The following is a 16,723-nucleotide window of genomic DNA, read 5'->3' on the forward strand; positions in this document are numbered from 1 at the left end:
GAAGCGAGGACCATGGTGAGAGATTTGTCAAAGATATTAAGCCAATGAAAGAAGGAATTAGGGCCGCTGGGAGAGTGCAATGGTGGACGATTACATTTGTTTTTTGATTTAATTATTATTCCAGTGTTCAACTAAATCTAATCGAATATAACTACGAGTTAATACGACCTACGTCATCATAACGCGCAAGACTAATAAAATAAATAAATGCGCAAAACTATCTTTGACGGAATCAGACCTAAACTCGTTAGAATAACACAAACCTAGGACAGTGGTTCTTAACCAGGGTTCGACAAAGCTGTTTCAAGGGTTCGGCGAGGACGTCCTCTGAAGCATAAATGCTGTTATTTCAAGCTAATTTCGAAACTCTTTTCTGTGCCAAACTGTCATGTAACGTTATAAATTGAAAGTTTGGCCAATTTAACTTATATGAATGCAAGTTTATAATTTGATTATGGGGGCCAGTTTTAGCTGCTAGAAGGAAGAAACGAATACTGAGCGAAAATTTTGGGTTCGACAGGTTGCCAAAGGTTAAGAACAACTGACCTAGGAGATAAAGGCAGTTTAGTTCTTATTTACATTTAGGTCTTACTTCTCTTTGGTTAGTCGAACTTAAGCCGTGATCCAATTTCGGGCGTATTAATAGAGTGGCCTGAATAGTTACATCTATCTTTTTTTTTCTCTCTCTATATATAGATATATATTATATATACTTTTAAAACTAGGACAATACATATATATTTATTGACGCAACGTAAAGCAAAACACAATTAGGATGGTTATTTTACTTTTTCAGTTGAGCGCCTATAATAAGTCCTTGCGAAACTGCTGCCAGGGCCTCAATAGCTTGTCTTGTTTCGAGTAGCAAGCGAGCTTCTCTTATCCAGTCTTCAGCAACCTGTTATTTCAAAAGCGATTGATTTTGTTATATAACAATTCTGCCTAAGTTTTCTGTGTGAAATTAGGGAGTCTGTATTCTCATAATTGCAATTCCTGGCATAAAAGAAATTTAATACCTTTCGAGGTTCTCCTGTTAACTGGTTAACAAATCGAATGGCCTGTTCTAGATTTCCCCTCTGAAGGCAGTAGTTGGCGTAAGAAATAATTGAGAAGACGTCTAGCTGGGATTGGTTGATTTCGGTGGGCGGTTCTTGTTGTGCGTTACTAACCGTAAGTAAAGACTGCAATGAAAAATAAAGGTGTGGAGATATTAATTGACAGAAAGTAAATGCTTTTGGCAAATTTTTCATCTAAATAATTAACTAATCATTACTGGCGGAAAGCCGTATGTCACTTGCTTGGCTATGCTCGTTTATGTAATAATTACGATTTTTTTGCAGGAATATTTTTCCTTACTTTCAAATAAGACATAAAGAAAATGAAGAGCGAGTTCCGATTCTCGTCCACTAGCGACACCCTGCGGCATATTTTGCCGATGCGCTGAAACGTGGAACGGATGACCTCTTCCGTGTAGACGCCCCTCTCTACTGCCTCCGTGGGAACAGCGCCAGAAAACAAGTCGATTGTAGGATCTTCTTTGTAGATCTGGAAACACAAGACATTGAGGATTGGTTTCGAACCTAGTCTAATATAAACAATTCGTTTGGACAGACCGAACAGTTTACAACAATACACGTCAATCCATCATGTAATTGCTAGTATAAGTCAATAAAAAAACGCAAATGGTACGTACAAGCAAAAGTATCCAATCGAAGAAGTGACTTACTGCTTTAACAGTATCAAGCTCTGCAGATAAGGGGACAGGTTTTCCTCCATCACCATATCTTATGGCAACCAGAAGGGCGTCGCACGCCAAAGAGAGCTCTTGTGCTTTTCGAGATACATTTTCAATATGAGCTCGTCCTGAAACGAACGAACGGAAATGTAATTTACCAGAACTGCGCTTAAAACGTTTTGCCAAACATAACTGCACAAGAGAATTTCGAGTGTTTTTATAAAAATAGAGGAGAGATTTTTAGATATAGCTTAGGCTTCAAGAGCCCTTGTAACAGCAAACACCAAGGAAAGTTAAATAAAGGACACTAAGCTGTAGGAAAACTATTTTCTTACCTGTTGGTCGAAATTATAGAATCTTGGCATATTTGAAAATTAGTGCTTTTAATACGGGGTGGGCAATCTTATTTCTAAGTCACAAAGTCTCGGCGGGCCGTTATAAAGTTTGCATTTATTGAAAAAATCCTTAATCTGGGTCAGACCCAAGATTCATTTAATGTTCTTGAAATGCGTCTTATTCTATTCAAGGCAGGGTAGGCAGGCATCCTTGTTACGAGCGAACAACCTGCATTTCTTAGGTTGAAAAACTTTTAAACAATGTAAAAGGAATGATGACGTATTTGGCACACAAAAGATTCACAAAATACTTTCTATCAATTTTGGCGAAACAACAAATTGTGGGAATATTAACCACACAGGAACACAGGTTTGTGATTGCACAGAAACAACGTAAAAGTGCGCGCGCATCATAAAGTCGTACAGGGCGCATTCTTAAAAAAACAATAACGATTATTGTGCGAACTAACCGTCTACAGCTTGTTCGATTCCTCTCAAACGGGCGAATGCGGTTTCAAGCTCAAAGTTGCTTTTTTCAAAAATCGACAAGGTTTTGGCTTCGTTTGAAGTTCGTTCGGCTTCCAATGCTTGCTGAAACATCGTTTCGCGTTGCTCGAGTCTAAAATAAAATGTATTTTTTAAGTGGATCTAAAAGAAAAACATTATTGATGTGACTCAAGAACTGTTTACTAAACTTTAGGGCATCAAGAAAGCGAACGTGGCCTTAAAGTTTTCTAAAAGCCGCCAGGTGATATCAAGAATTTGTAAGCGAGGTATTGCAATAATTGTGATGCTGAAATGCTTAATGTGCCGATTAGAATTGATATTTTCTACAGTTATTATGCATATATTGCCGTTTATAGCGGTTTACTAGATCGGCTAAGATTTATTTGTTTTACAACGGTTGCACCTAATTGTACATATACGCAAGTGGCAAGTTTTGATAAAGGCCAGTTCCTCGGGAGAAACATTTAAAGTGCTTGCTTTAAATGTAGCCAATTAGTCAGCGTTTTTCGGAGAACAATTACTTGGCGATAACCTTCGCCTAATCCAGTGGTTCTCAACCTTTTTTCTTTCGTGGCCCATTTTCGTTGCCCAAAAATTCTGCGGCCCAATAAATGTTTATGAAAAAGAAAACAACTATATAATAGGTTCAGAACAAAAACGGCAGAACATGTTTCAAAACAGATTTTCATTAAGATTTTTCATTGCATTAGTGAGATACTAAAGCCTAAACAATAAATTTACATTCCTTCCCAAGCCATTATTCCTGTAAAATTCAGTATAGTGACACAAATAAAACTAAATTCTTCAGTAAATTTAGCTTTTTTAAATTGGTCTGTGGTCCACTCAAAAATGCTCACTGGTTGAGAACCGCTGGCCTAATCATTATTAAGTGTCAATCAAATATTATCGTCCGATCGGCTAACGTGAAGGCCAGGGGCAAAGATTTCGCAATTTCCTTACATGCGGTAAATTGCAAAAGAAACATTCCTTCGTAAAACGCGCTGGCTTTCGACAAAATACGATACGAGGCGACTCAAAGACAACTTTAGGCAAATATTGGCGAGTTTAGACTAAAGCGTAGTTATCATGTAATAGCAACGCATTACTGGCAGTGCTAACTTGTATTTTTAGCAGCATATTATTTGACTGCTTAATTAACAGATCACATTTGTAGCAAAGTATAACGAAAACACAAAATGTTTTAAATAATTTGTGAACATTTCATTGTGCTGCATTATATTAACTATATATTCGCAAATAAATTAAATAGTAGTTGTTTACAATGTCCACTATTTGTAATTCAATTTATTTAATACAATATACATATGTTATTAGTAGGGTCATTTTTATTTTAACCTAAAAAAAAAAATTTTTAACTTTATTTTTATCAAATTTTAACTTTATTTTAACCTAACGAAATTGCTTGTTTGTAGAGGCCACAGTTCTTCCTTGAATTGATGCCAGTTACCCAAACATAATATTTTGTCAATTGCAGGCCCAAACATAATACTTTGTCGCGAAGTCAAGGCGTTTTAAGGATTATAAAAAGTGCGTCGGGCTTTTTTGGCGATAGATTTAGCTTGCTGAGGCATTTTTGTATTACAGAATGTCAGTAGGCTATTCCTACAATCCAAACTGTTGATCTTCGAAAAGACCACGTTTATCACGTTGAAGTGTTTCACAAGAATTATTTAAATACGTAACAATAAATAAAAAAATGGACAATTTGCGATAAAAGTTACTGCTGATCCAAGTGGGCGTAGTGACATTTTTCCTGCTTTTATGGGTTAATATGGTTTAATTGTGTCGCAGTTCCTGATTTACAATGCTTCCACGACGATTTTTTACTAAAATTACTCTTAAGAAACACAAAAACTTTGTCAAAAGCCATAATTTGACAAATTTTGACTTCTTTATTTAAAAATTTTACCTTTATGGTAAATTTTAACTTTATTTTGACCTATAAACTTCTTAGAAACAGTCCCTTAGGTGCTGAAAACAACTTTATTCTTTGATTCGTGGACAGACGAGGTCCTTAAAAAATTTAAACTTTATTGACTTTTGCGGGCCCTAGGTATTAGTCATCACATTGTTTCGCGATTATCATTTAATTCTCCCCAAAATAGTATTTAAATAATTAAAAAAACAATAAAGATTTGATGGTTTAAATTCAAAACCTATTATTCTACAACACCTTGGGATTCTACTTTAAACATTCCTAATAGTCACTGTTTAAGTCGGATATTTAAACAAACTAAAATCTTACGCTGTTTAGCGGTAAACTTTTATATTTTAAAAAACATCCTGTAAAACCGATTGATAATCCATCGTGACTGATAATAATTCGTCTATGAACCCAGAGAAGAAGACATGTGTCAATTCAAACAAAAATGTGACCATGAGATAAAAAGTCAAAAATTATAGTTTCTTACTCTTCGTTCATGGCTTTTTCATATTTCTCAGAAGTCTGTCTTTCCATATATGACAGTGCTTCAGATAAATGCTCGACATGAACCGATGCTTGCCTTTTCAGTTGTTTTCTCATCTCGTTCTCGTGTGTTTTTCGCATTTCAGCGATCTGGGCAAAACGTTAATAATAACAGTTTTACCTGTAAAGAATACCATGTTGTACAGAACAAACCCTGTTGTCTCAGGATTGCAAAACTAAATATTACGTTCTACTTTCTTCTCAGACAAATTACAAAAAATTGTTATTTATAACAAAGATGAAGTAATCTATTTGAATGCTATACAGATTTCTACAGATATACTCTAGATCAGTGGTTCCGAACCTGTGGGTCGAAAGAGGTTGTTAGAGGGGTCAGGGTGTACAATTTTTCAAACAACACAATAAAAAAACAATGACAGAAAAGGAGAAAGGACCAACGTCAGTCTAAGAATTGTGTTAATGAAATTTGCTAATGGCCTTGTCTTGTACAGATAGAAACCGTGGACATTTGAGCACCTGTTTTGCGACACTTTATAAAACACTATTTAACAACATTCAGCGAAAATTAAATTCTAAAAACGAGTTTATATAAAAATCAAGTCTTATTGTTTCGTTTAAGTTATTTCTACGGCAGTCAATTTTCCAGTCCTACGTGATAAGCACACAATACATGTTATTTTTTTTCGGGATAAAAAATCGTTGAGGGGATGTATATGGCGTAAATTCGACAATTCCTGCCGAACTTTCGGTCTAGAAAAGCGAATATTTTTGCTAAATTGTATATGGTCGCCATCTGGTTTATGTGTAATACGCTAAAATTAGGGGTCACATAGGCTCTAAAAAATTGAAAAGGAGGTCGAGACACCGAAAGGTTAGTAACCACTGTTCTAGATATCAACAAAAAACATTTTTTTTACATCAACTAGGCCCCAAATATAGTTAAAGCAAACACACTTGCTCGTCATAACACAACTTCTGCTCTTCAAGCTTTTTGTTCAAGTCCATCTCGGCCAACTTCCTAATGTGCTCCTCCACCTCCGACCTGACAGAGGAAACGACATCTTCAAGCCGATCCGCTCCACTGCTTCGCTCTTCCGCCAACTCTTTTTGAAGCTCTTCAACCTGATGTTGCATATGAAGAAGGGCTGAGTTCTCTTGGCTTCTTGTCTTATCTGAATATTGTTTATGCAACACATTCAAGTTATCTTTTACAAATATTAAACAATAAAACACTATTTACAACAATCACTGTCAAACATACTTGTTTTTTTCCATTCAGGTTCTGACACAAACTCTGGTAGATTGGCTTCTAGCTCCAATCTAAACTTTTCTTTGGTCACTTCAACTTGTTGAAGATACTTGCGAAGGGCTGATGCCTCAACCTCTTTTCCCAACATCTTTTTGAGCAAAGTATTTATAAATTCGTCAAAACACAACATTGTCGTTTGAATACTCAATCAAAGCACAGAATGCCATTTACTCGCTTTTATTTGGGTTTAAGTGTAAAAAAATAATTAATAACTTTTACAGAGTCAACATGAATAATTGTCCAAAACTTTTAACATCCAGGTTGGATCTAACGTAAAATGTCTAAATGTTATCTCTTGACATAGGAAAACACTTAAGTCGATGCTTACTCTTCCTTTAGCTTCCTCGAGATCATGGGACATACTCATGCAGTCACGATCAACTTCAATGAGCTTGGAGCTTGTACTAGTGGTGTCCCCGCAGTTCGCATCCTTTAATGCATGTCTCATCTTGGCCAGCTCTTCCCTTGAATACAATTTAATAGTAAAATAGAAAAAAATTACACTAAGAAGAGTAAAGCCTTTACAGGGGCCAATTTTCAAAGAATAACCAACAGTTGGAAGGGTATCTTGTGTTTAAAAAATTGCTGGCTCAAGCATCATATTTTTGTAAAATTATGTGCATAGTACACACAAGCCATACACAATCACAAGAACAACATTGAAATCATGGTAACATAAAAAGTACTCTTAGCTGGAGTGTTCAAAATTATCTATCCTTAATATAATAACACAGCTAGGACAAAACCAAAACCTTACTGAAATGAAAAAAATTCTTAGGTAATTAATGGAAACCAAATAACATAATTGCATACATGGCAGCTTGGTAAGCAAGTTCTGCTTGTTGCGTTGATTTTTCCTTTTCTGTTAGAGCATGTGCAACATCCTCCCATTGCTGGCTCTTTTCGATGGCATCGGCTATACATAAAAGTTACTACAATAAGATATCTAATTTGTTTACAACCAACCGATATTATTAAGAGAATAATATTTATTGTACTTTTTAGAAAACAGGTTTGTTAACTGATATTAAACATATTTGTTCTCAACAATTACAACATTAAGGTCCATTAGCTAGGTTACCAGCAGCACAACTAGTGTCTCTACAAAATGGAACTGAGTGAGATCAAACCAAAATTGAGAAATATACAACAAATACCTTGCCTGAAATAAATAGGCCATTTTTGCCTACAATATTATTCATTTAATTTAAAAACAAAAAAGGTAACTCACCAGCTGGGTAATCTGCAGCAACACGAAGCAGGGATGAGTGCAGAGCAATGTTGTTGGCAGCTTCAATGTTAGCAATTATTGCATTTGAGCAAGCAATTGAACATGCATTGAGCATATCATCCAGGATCACAACTGTGGCTGTTAAATGATACTTACTAGTTAGACTAATTGCTAAAAGATTTTTCATAGCAAACAATTTATTGAAATTTAAAATATTATATATGGGTTTGCATTAAGAATTGTTGCTTTGTTAATAATGTGATAAAATAAGGTTACAAGTCACATTTCTTAGAAATTAGTAAATAAAAATGTAGACCTGGAAATTAAGGACCAATCTTAGAAATAATGACCATGTAGCAGCCCTAGGTATAAAATAGGGTTTAAGTAAATGGAGCAATTTTTTTTACACAGGCTAAAAATATATTGTTATTTTGTCGATTCTATTTGCTAGGGAGTTTTTCAATTCAACATAAATCACTGTTTACATTGGTCTTTAGAAAAACCATTGGCAAAAAATGACAAAATTAGTTTATATAAACATTTTTTTCAAATTGCATTCTGTATGGTAAACAGTAAAGCAACTCACAAATTGGGCTACAGGAAGCCAATCATTTATTGCAGCCAGCCTCTATAAATCATTGTCAGCAAGTTACATTATCTACAATGCATTAAAATACTGGAAACATATTATATATTATATTAAAAGTAAAGTGCAAAACTTTTTTAACTACCGGTTAAATATAAGAAGAAAGTGAACTTTTACTGGGGGATGTTCTTTAATCTTTATATGTGTGTAGGACAATTATTTTTAACTTAAAGAAAGAACAAAGTCAAAAGAAATCAGAAAGGTCAAAATTTTGTCAAAATCGATTAAAAATGCACACAAATCAAATACAAAATTAAAAAAATTATAGTCAGCTCTTTGAAATTGTCGTTTAGAAGAAAATTCAGTTTTAAATTGTATTAACGATATTTTAACTGTAATATAAAACATTATATATTTATAGCAATATTACGGGCTACGGCACATTTAACAGTTTTGCATAAACCCCAAGAAATAACTGATTAACTGTGTTCGACCGGTAGTCAGTAAAACATTAAAAACTTGTGTATAATGACGCCAAGACACTAATGCAGTACTTCAAACAACATAATGTGGTTTAAATTAATGTATTTCTATATAATTCTAAAAATGACATTCATTACTATGGTAAAAAAAAAAAGCAAATCCATCTAGATTTGGGCACAACACCAAGCAACACACCTTCTGCATTCGCCTCCTCCTCAATTTGATGTTTCTCAAAGTTAAAGCCTTCAGACAGATTGGCCGGTGATGAAGAAATTTCTGGATCTAGACTTGTTTCTGTTAAAGCAGGCCTTTCTTGTTCTTCATCTTTTGAAGATAACTCATCTACCAAATCAGTTTTTGAGGCAACTTCTAAACAACAAAAACATATGACATTATTTAAAAAAGCTTATTTATAAATATTTAAAATCAATCTTATATAATATTGTTTGATAAACTTATATTTGGAGTATCAAGTGCTTAACAAAGTTATGACCAAAAAAATGAAATACATACACAAACTATCAAACAAAATTTTAATTAGGGTTTCTTAATTATGGTCCTGGCCTCCCTTGGCAGCAACGAAAGTCTTTAGGGAGGGGGAACAAGATTACATTTTTTACATAATCTCCAGTGAAATTACATGTGTTGTTAGATGTATTGAATTCAGAAACCTCCCGTTGAGGAGCAAGAATATAGGAAAAATTTTGAATTTGAACCATAATTATATCAGGATTTGCTTGTTGATGAAATTGTGTCAGATCTATAATTTAGTGTCATTAAATACTAATTAATGTCTTGGGTTAATTTATGGTGTTTACTTCGAATTTAGTACCAAAACATTATTTATTTATACAATATATACATAAATATAATACATATATACATTGTTGTTGCAAAACAATATATTTAAAAAAGCCTTAGACAATATACCTATCACTGGTTCCACTACTGAGTGGTTAGAATCATCATTATCTTTACTTTCTTGAATTTCCAGTGAAGGTACCACAGTCAACAGTGGTTCAACTAGAGTTTCATTTTGAGGTTTATCAGCATCTGTGTATAAAAGGTTATCAAAGAGCCACATTAAAATATTTATAATTATTAGGAATGCAACTAATTTGTGATTTTTAGGAACTTATTAGGTTTTGTTGTTGCTCTTGGCCATGTTATTTATTAAAATATTAAATATTATAAACTAGATTTATTTATGAAGAAAAGGTATCACAAAATACAAGTCGGTAAATTTTACACATAGTAGACACCTAAAATTTTATTTGCTGAATCTCCATCAACCGGTTTCTCTTGAAATTCTTTCTTTTTATTAGCATTTCTCAAATCTCGAAATGGCTCCTCCATTGGATCTTTTATCTTTTTTTTTATTTTCGGAGGAACAATGGGAGGTTGGATGCTGCTCTCATAACTACACACAGACAAAGTTTAAATATTCAACTTTCTAAATTACATAATATTAGTAGAAGAAATACATTTAGTTTCAGAAGTTACCCCTGATTAAAAGTTTAAAAAATATATTTATAAAAAACAGATACCAAAACAAATTGTAATGGGTAAACACATTGCTTGGTCTTAACTTCCTTTAGTTTAATTTGATGCTTCAAACTATACATTCAAAGTAAACTTAATCCTGTAATTAAGTTCGGCATAGATAAATGTGAGGAGCCTAATACTATAAGATAAGTATGTAATTTAGTCTTTAATTATAGATAGGTAAAATATACAATGGTATCCAATTGACCACATAGCTATAGTTCTATACATTGTTACTTCTGTTCGGTAATTTTTAACATTGATAAAAATTTGACGGAATCCATCAAAAATGCTTACGTAATGTTTTAAGGCAAACAACAAGTTATTTATTGTTACATAGTCTTCTGTTTTTTCAAAATAATGACAATTAAATGACCATTGTATGAGGTTATAAGATTCACTAACCTTACAGGCCCCAGCAAGAGTTCAAAAGCAGAACGAGCTGGCGGAACATTATTTTCCAAAGTTTGACGAAACTTTGGGTTTACTTTTGCATAAACAACTGTCCCTCCACAACCAGCAACAAGTAAGGCAGCACCAGCTACAAGTGTGCTTGTGGAGCTGCATTCAAACATATAAATGCATACAAAAAACTGTATTTGCGTAACCAATTTGTTGTTATAACCTATACCATTTATGAAAAAACAATAGTTCCGTATGGTGGGATTGACAACTAAGAAACCATCATTAGTCAAACTTTCTGTTTTGCCTAAAATACAGGAGCATCGGTTATATATGATAGAAATAGAAGAGGTTGGACGTGTCTTATATGCCTTAGTAATTTCTCACATAAAACCTTATTACACCAATGATAAAGCAAAACTAAGTAAATTGTTAAGCAGGAAGTCACACCATTTAAATTTTGGCTTTTTTCTTTTAAGGTTTTTTTCAGAATGTTATTTTTTTTAAATAAATCATCTACCAATCAGTTTTTTTCAAGATTGGGTTTAATAAAAGTTGCATTAACCTAAAACATGTGGGTCAATAAATGCATACAATTATTATTGAATTGTGATTAGTATTTAATCCAAGTTTTTTGAAGTGCTAAAAAATCATTATTGAAGGATCTAAACAATTAAAAAGAAAAATTTTATTACATAAATATGCAAAGGCAATTAAACATAGTATAACTTGAAGTAGTCTTGAACTATTGAAAAAAGTTATAAAGGTTAAAATCTTAAAAAAAATTATCCTGAAACTAGTTCATAAATATCCAGTTCAGGTTCATTTTGACTCCCTGATTGAAATAAATAAAGATGTTTTTAAAAGTACCTGGAAGGGTTAGTATTTCCTGATAGCAACCGATATGATGGTAGAAGAAATTGGCCTTTTGCTCCATGCTGAAGATATTATATATTTATTGATTTTATTCTACATTTGTACCATTATATAACTTTAAATATATATATATATATAAACTCTTTTGCCTAAAAATGTTTGTATTGTTACGAGTTGTAGTTTTTTTCCCAGAGACCACTGTGGAAAGTATGACAAGTGCACCTACAAATTAATTTTAACAAATCCGAGCTGCACCCAAAAAAATAATATATGCATCCGGCTTCCTATATATCAGTGTGTGCAAACTTTTATTACTTATTGCACACCAAGGGCTAATGTCCGATGTAGCCCATGGAGAATAGTCTGTGTATGGTTAATGGTTATATCCGCCAAAGGCGCAATATTTTAATGTATTATTCCCTTGTCAACTAGGTTTAGGCTTTTAAAGTCCTAAACAATCCGCTCAAAGTCCTGGGACTTCGGTTACCTTTCACAATGTCTAATCAAAGAATTAAGAACATTGGATTTCATACTTTATTGTTTGAATAGTCTTCTGGTACACCAATCAAAAGATTTGTGCAAGAACAATCAAGATAAAAAAAATACAGCGGGAACTGAGGCCGATAACAAAATGCCTTTTCATGAATAATATACAGGGTTTGTGTCTGTCTAACTCTAAAAGCTAATAACCTTTGTTGTATCGTTTAGACATGCAAATGACTTGGTAGTGGAGTTTGTTTCAAAATTATTTCAAATTATGACTTTTGCGATAGAAGGTAACATAGGTTTAAAAAAAGTTTAAATATAAGTAAAGTAAGTTTAATAGAATTATTGCATACAATCAAAAAGCCAGACTACACTATACGTTTAGGGTATTATTAGTACACAATTTTAGACAGTGTCTTTCGAAAAAAATGAAAGTAAGAAGTCTCTTTAAAGCGTGGCACACCTGGCATGTTTTCACTGCATAGGTACACCTTTTCGCGAGGGGCGGCTGGTGGCATTTTATGGAATGTGGGAAATGGCTATGACCGCAGCTGAGAAGAAAACTGCACGTGGATAAATCCGCGGGTGATAAGCAGGCCTTACTTTCTAACCTGGATGTAATGCATGAGAAATCCAGGGTTCATATTTAGTTCTTTTGGATGCAGGTTTGGTCTTTCAAAAAAATAGGATTCTAGACCAGCGCCAAATCACCTTCTAATTTAGCTTAAAATTGCGCGGCTGTAATAAAGTTACTGAAATTTGCGCGGCTGTAAGTGTAATGCATTTAGTTAGATAAAAGTTATACGCGGCCGTAATGCATTAAATTAAATAAAAATTGCGCTTAAGCATTTCAGTTTTGAGCATTTGAGTGACTTTGGGCGGCGAAACCGAAACGCATTTCATGGTGATTTGATAAGAGAGCATTGGCCTTGAGGAGTCAAAGTTTCAAATCCTGCGTGTCAATATCGATATCATTGATAAAAAATTGGTTATAAAAAGTGCCTTTCTAAAATAAAATAAACTTACTTGTAAGCGTGACACTGTCTTATGTCCAAGGCGTAACATTTCTAAACAGCAAAGCCACTTGCAATTTGCAACAAAGCTTGACTTTAGTTAGCGGTATTCAGTCACACATTCGCTACAATTTAACTAAAATAAACATGCTAACATAAAAACTGTTCATGCATATCACCAGCTTCCCAGCTTGTGTTTTCATAGAGATCAATGGTTTTCATTCTAATGTTAATAAAATTAGAAATAAATTGTGATGTTCTTGTCGACCTCTTTTACAAATTTTATTATAGTATAGTTAAACTGTTTTGACATACTTCAGCGATGGCTAATGCTACTGGTAAGTAATGGCGCTGGTCTTTAAGGCGAGGACCGATGGATGCCTTCGGTTTTTTTGCAAACTTTCTGTGGCACCCTTCAGAATCTCTCGAGGTACACTATATATCAGGGATGGTGAACCTTTCTGTCGCGCGGGTCACAAACACGACCTTAAGCCTTACATAATGCACAAGTGGGTCACATATTTAAGTATAGCCTAGTATTCTAATTTTATGCGAAACTTTGCTGATGCGTCGTTTTAGACACCCGATCCGTTAGAAATCAGTGCATTTCTAAGCAAAAAGGTCTACGACAATCAGGCCATCCAATGGCAGAAAAGTCTAGACTTTTAGACCTTGAGGTCCTGGCAATGCACTGATTTGGACCTTTAGGTAAACTCCCGGCGTAGATAAATTAAAAATATTCATTAAAAGTTCAGAAAAGATAACAAAAAATATGAGATAGGATTAATAACACTTGACCCACCTAAACCCTAACGCTAACCCGAATCCTAACCCAAATAATGTGCGTTATTTTAATAATTCTTTAAATGCTGGGAAAAAAGGCCCAAACTCGGATGGTCATAAGATGGTTTCTCGTCCATTGTATTTAAGATTATTACGTCACAAATTGAGGTATTGGGGCCTGAAGCGTAAGTATTAAATTATCGCACATTATTTGGGTTAGGGCGCTGGTTAGCGTTTGGGTTTGGTTGGGTCAAGTATTGTTAAACTTAATCTTCTTATGCACATTTGTTAATGCAAATCAGTGCATTGTCCAAAACCTCAAAGTCTAAAAGTCGGACTTTTTGATCCTTTGAATGCACTGATTGTCGTAGACCTTTTTGCTTAGAACTGCACTGATTTCTGACGGATGGGGTGTTTTAGATGTTATTGTCTGGGTTGGTAATTCAAGGTTTTGGAAGATTTCCAAATTCGGATTCCCACCAATATTAAGAACCTAAATAGTTAACGAATGCTGCAGCATTTTTTATGTGATTACAGGAGTTTAGCAGAAAGCTTTTTAGCATTGTTTAACCGGGGTTTTCAGAATTTTTAGTCTGCGAGCTCTTAATTTTCCTTTCTTTTGCCACCCTTTTCGTTTTACAGCGATCAACAAAATGCTTTTAGATGTGTAGCGTCATAAGTAATAATTAGTAGATAATTTGGAATTTATTGTATTGTGTATTTATCAAATATGTTACGATTTATGATTTGTCACTTTTTCACGCCTTTTACCAAACACTCGCTGTCATTCTGAGCACATAGCATTCGGCTGTTTCAAATGTTATATCGTGACACATATTTCCGTTATAGATAAAAGTATTTCACCTGTGTGAACGCGTTATTGTTGCAGTTCCCGGCTGCCAAAAAGGCTCCGGGTTATAAATCATTTCCGCTTTTTGTTGTCGCCTTTTCTCTTTCATGCAAACCTTCAACTTATATATGCGAAAGCTTATATCAATATAATCCAGTTGGTGTCAGTTAATACACAGAAAGGTTGTGTTGCTCGCCGGCTTCTGGCTGGCTTGCTAAACCAGCCAACAAAAACTGTGTGGATTTGTAATCAGACTACAACAATACTTATTGAAGCAATAGTGTGGTTGATTGGTTGAGGCAAATTGGTTTAATGAGACTTGCAATTAACCCGCCTGCATCAAATTGTTGCCACGCGAGTGAGGATAAAAGAACTCAAATTTCACGCATATCTACAAGAAAAGTCGTCGAACGAAGCTCAAAGAAAAGATGTGCCTTAATCTGTACGGACCACCTACAAACGACCGCCTAAAAACTATTATGCTTGAAACCTGCAAGAAGCTAGCTGTTGGAAGAATTGATTTCGTCGAAAGATACGTCGAAAGACGCTCCATCTCGTCAGCAAAGCATTTGCTTGGAATACGGAACACAAAATATAAACAAGCGTTGCCGATAAAGACATCACCACCGTTTGGAATCATGGATTTCACAATAACTGATAATGCCTAGTTTATCAGGTGAAAAATCTATTACATTTGAAAATAAAAATAAAATTATATATATATAATAAGTAAAATTACCGACCAAAAGGTCTGTAAGTTGCTTTTAAGTGACTTTTTGTTAAACCATTATGTATCGCATTTCGCAAATTATGTATAGTCTATATCTATGAAGTCTAAGCTTAAACGTCGATCGCACGATCTTTTGATAAATGTTAAAAGAGCTTATTTTTTGTGCCTGGAGCTCAATACTTTGAAATCAACGCGTTAAACTTGTGAATCACGACTTAATTTTGTTGCGCACGAAATAATTTTGTGCTAAATTTCCGAATTCTTTTAAACATTTGGTACGTTTTGGGTTTTTGTCTGTTTTTCTCTGATCACGCAGCCGCGGTTACACACGAGTTTAAATACCTCGTATCAAAAAGCATAATGATTTATTCACACCCGAAACATTAGCTTTCAAATCACAACTTTAGGAACACCCCATTTCCTGCCTTTTGTTGAAAGCAATAGTGAAAAAGCAGCAACATCAAAGCGTATTTTCTTGTGATGCGTCGTTATTATAAAACTTACATTGAACAAATTGTGCAAACTAAAAAGAAAATGCAAATTTATAAGGTGATGTTGCTCAATGTTAAAAATCAATCGAATTTAATTCCGAACAAATAACTGCCCCTCCTTTCTTTTGTCTTCACAGTTTCACGTTTCACCATGTATGACGATAGGACGTGAGCTAGACAAAGAGACAACAACAAAACACCTGTCGTTCGTTGGCTTATCGACAGAAGAATAACATCTTGTTGTTGAACGTGTTGCTAAAAGCTACAACTCGTGTGACTCGTGGCCTTGTTCATGTTCATTTCGCTCAAATCGTATGAAGCACTTTCTAACAAAAGTCAATTGTGTTAAAAAAATAGCAACCTTTCGGGTATATTGCGAAAAGCAGCCGCCGTGTTACATTCACGACGGCAATTCCTTTTGTGCTGGAGTGTCTGTAGCGTCATAAGTAATAATTAGTGGATAATTTGGAATTTATTGTATTGTGTATTTATCAAATATGTTACGATTTATGATTTGTCACTTTTTCACGCCTTTTACCAAACACTCGCTGTCATTCTGAGAACATAGCATTCGGCTGTTTCACACATGATAAATGTTATATCGTGACACATATTTCCGTTATAGATAAAAGTATTTCACTTGTGTAAACGCGTTATTGTTGCAGTTCCCGGCTGCCAAAAAGGCTCCGGGTTATAAATCATTTCCGCTTTTTGTTGTCGCCTTTTCTCTTTCATGCAAACCTTCAACTTATATATGCGAAAGCTTATATCAATATAATCCAGTTGGTGTCAGTTAATACACAGAAAGGTTGTGTTGCTCGCCGGCTTCTGGCTGGCTTGCTAAACCAGACAACAAAAACTGTGTGGATTTGTAATCAGACTACAACAATACTTATTGAAGCAATAGTGTGG

General features: G+C 34.3%; 1 protein-coding gene across 1 annotated transcript; it reads right to left on the bottom strand.

Annotated features, from left to right (window-relative positions):
* Window positions 1-722: 722 nt before the first annotated feature.
* On the bottom strand, window positions 723-13,118 carry LOC146164177 (MICOS complex subunit MIC60-like). Its single transcript, XM_083381942.1, has 17 exons — window positions 12,971-13,118; window positions 11,453-11,520; window positions 10,586-10,741; window positions 9,898-10,055; window positions 9,566-9,688; window positions 8,831-9,004; window positions 7,567-7,704; window positions 7,149-7,251; window positions 6,664-6,799; window positions 6,288-6,423; window positions 5,981-6,198; window positions 5,010-5,155; window positions 2,541-2,689; window positions 1,727-1,863; window positions 1,357-1,545; window positions 1,017-1,181; window positions 723-898 (listed from the first exon to the last, which is right to left on the bottom strand). Exons 1-17 carry the CDS (start codon window positions 13,007-13,009, stop codon window positions 785-787), a joined length of 2,349 nt encoding a protein of 782 aa, XP_083238068.1. The 5' UTR covers window positions 13,010-13,118; the 3' UTR covers window positions 723-784.
* Window positions 13,119-16,723: the final 3,605 nt, after the last annotated feature.

This window comes from Ascidiella aspersa, chromosome 2, assembly GCF_963924565.1.
Source record: "Ascidiella aspersa chromosome 2, kaAscAspe10.2, whole genome shotgun sequence".
NCBI classification, from domain to species: Eukaryota; Metazoa; Chordata; class Ascidiacea; order Phlebobranchia; family Ascidiidae; genus Ascidiella; species Ascidiella aspersa.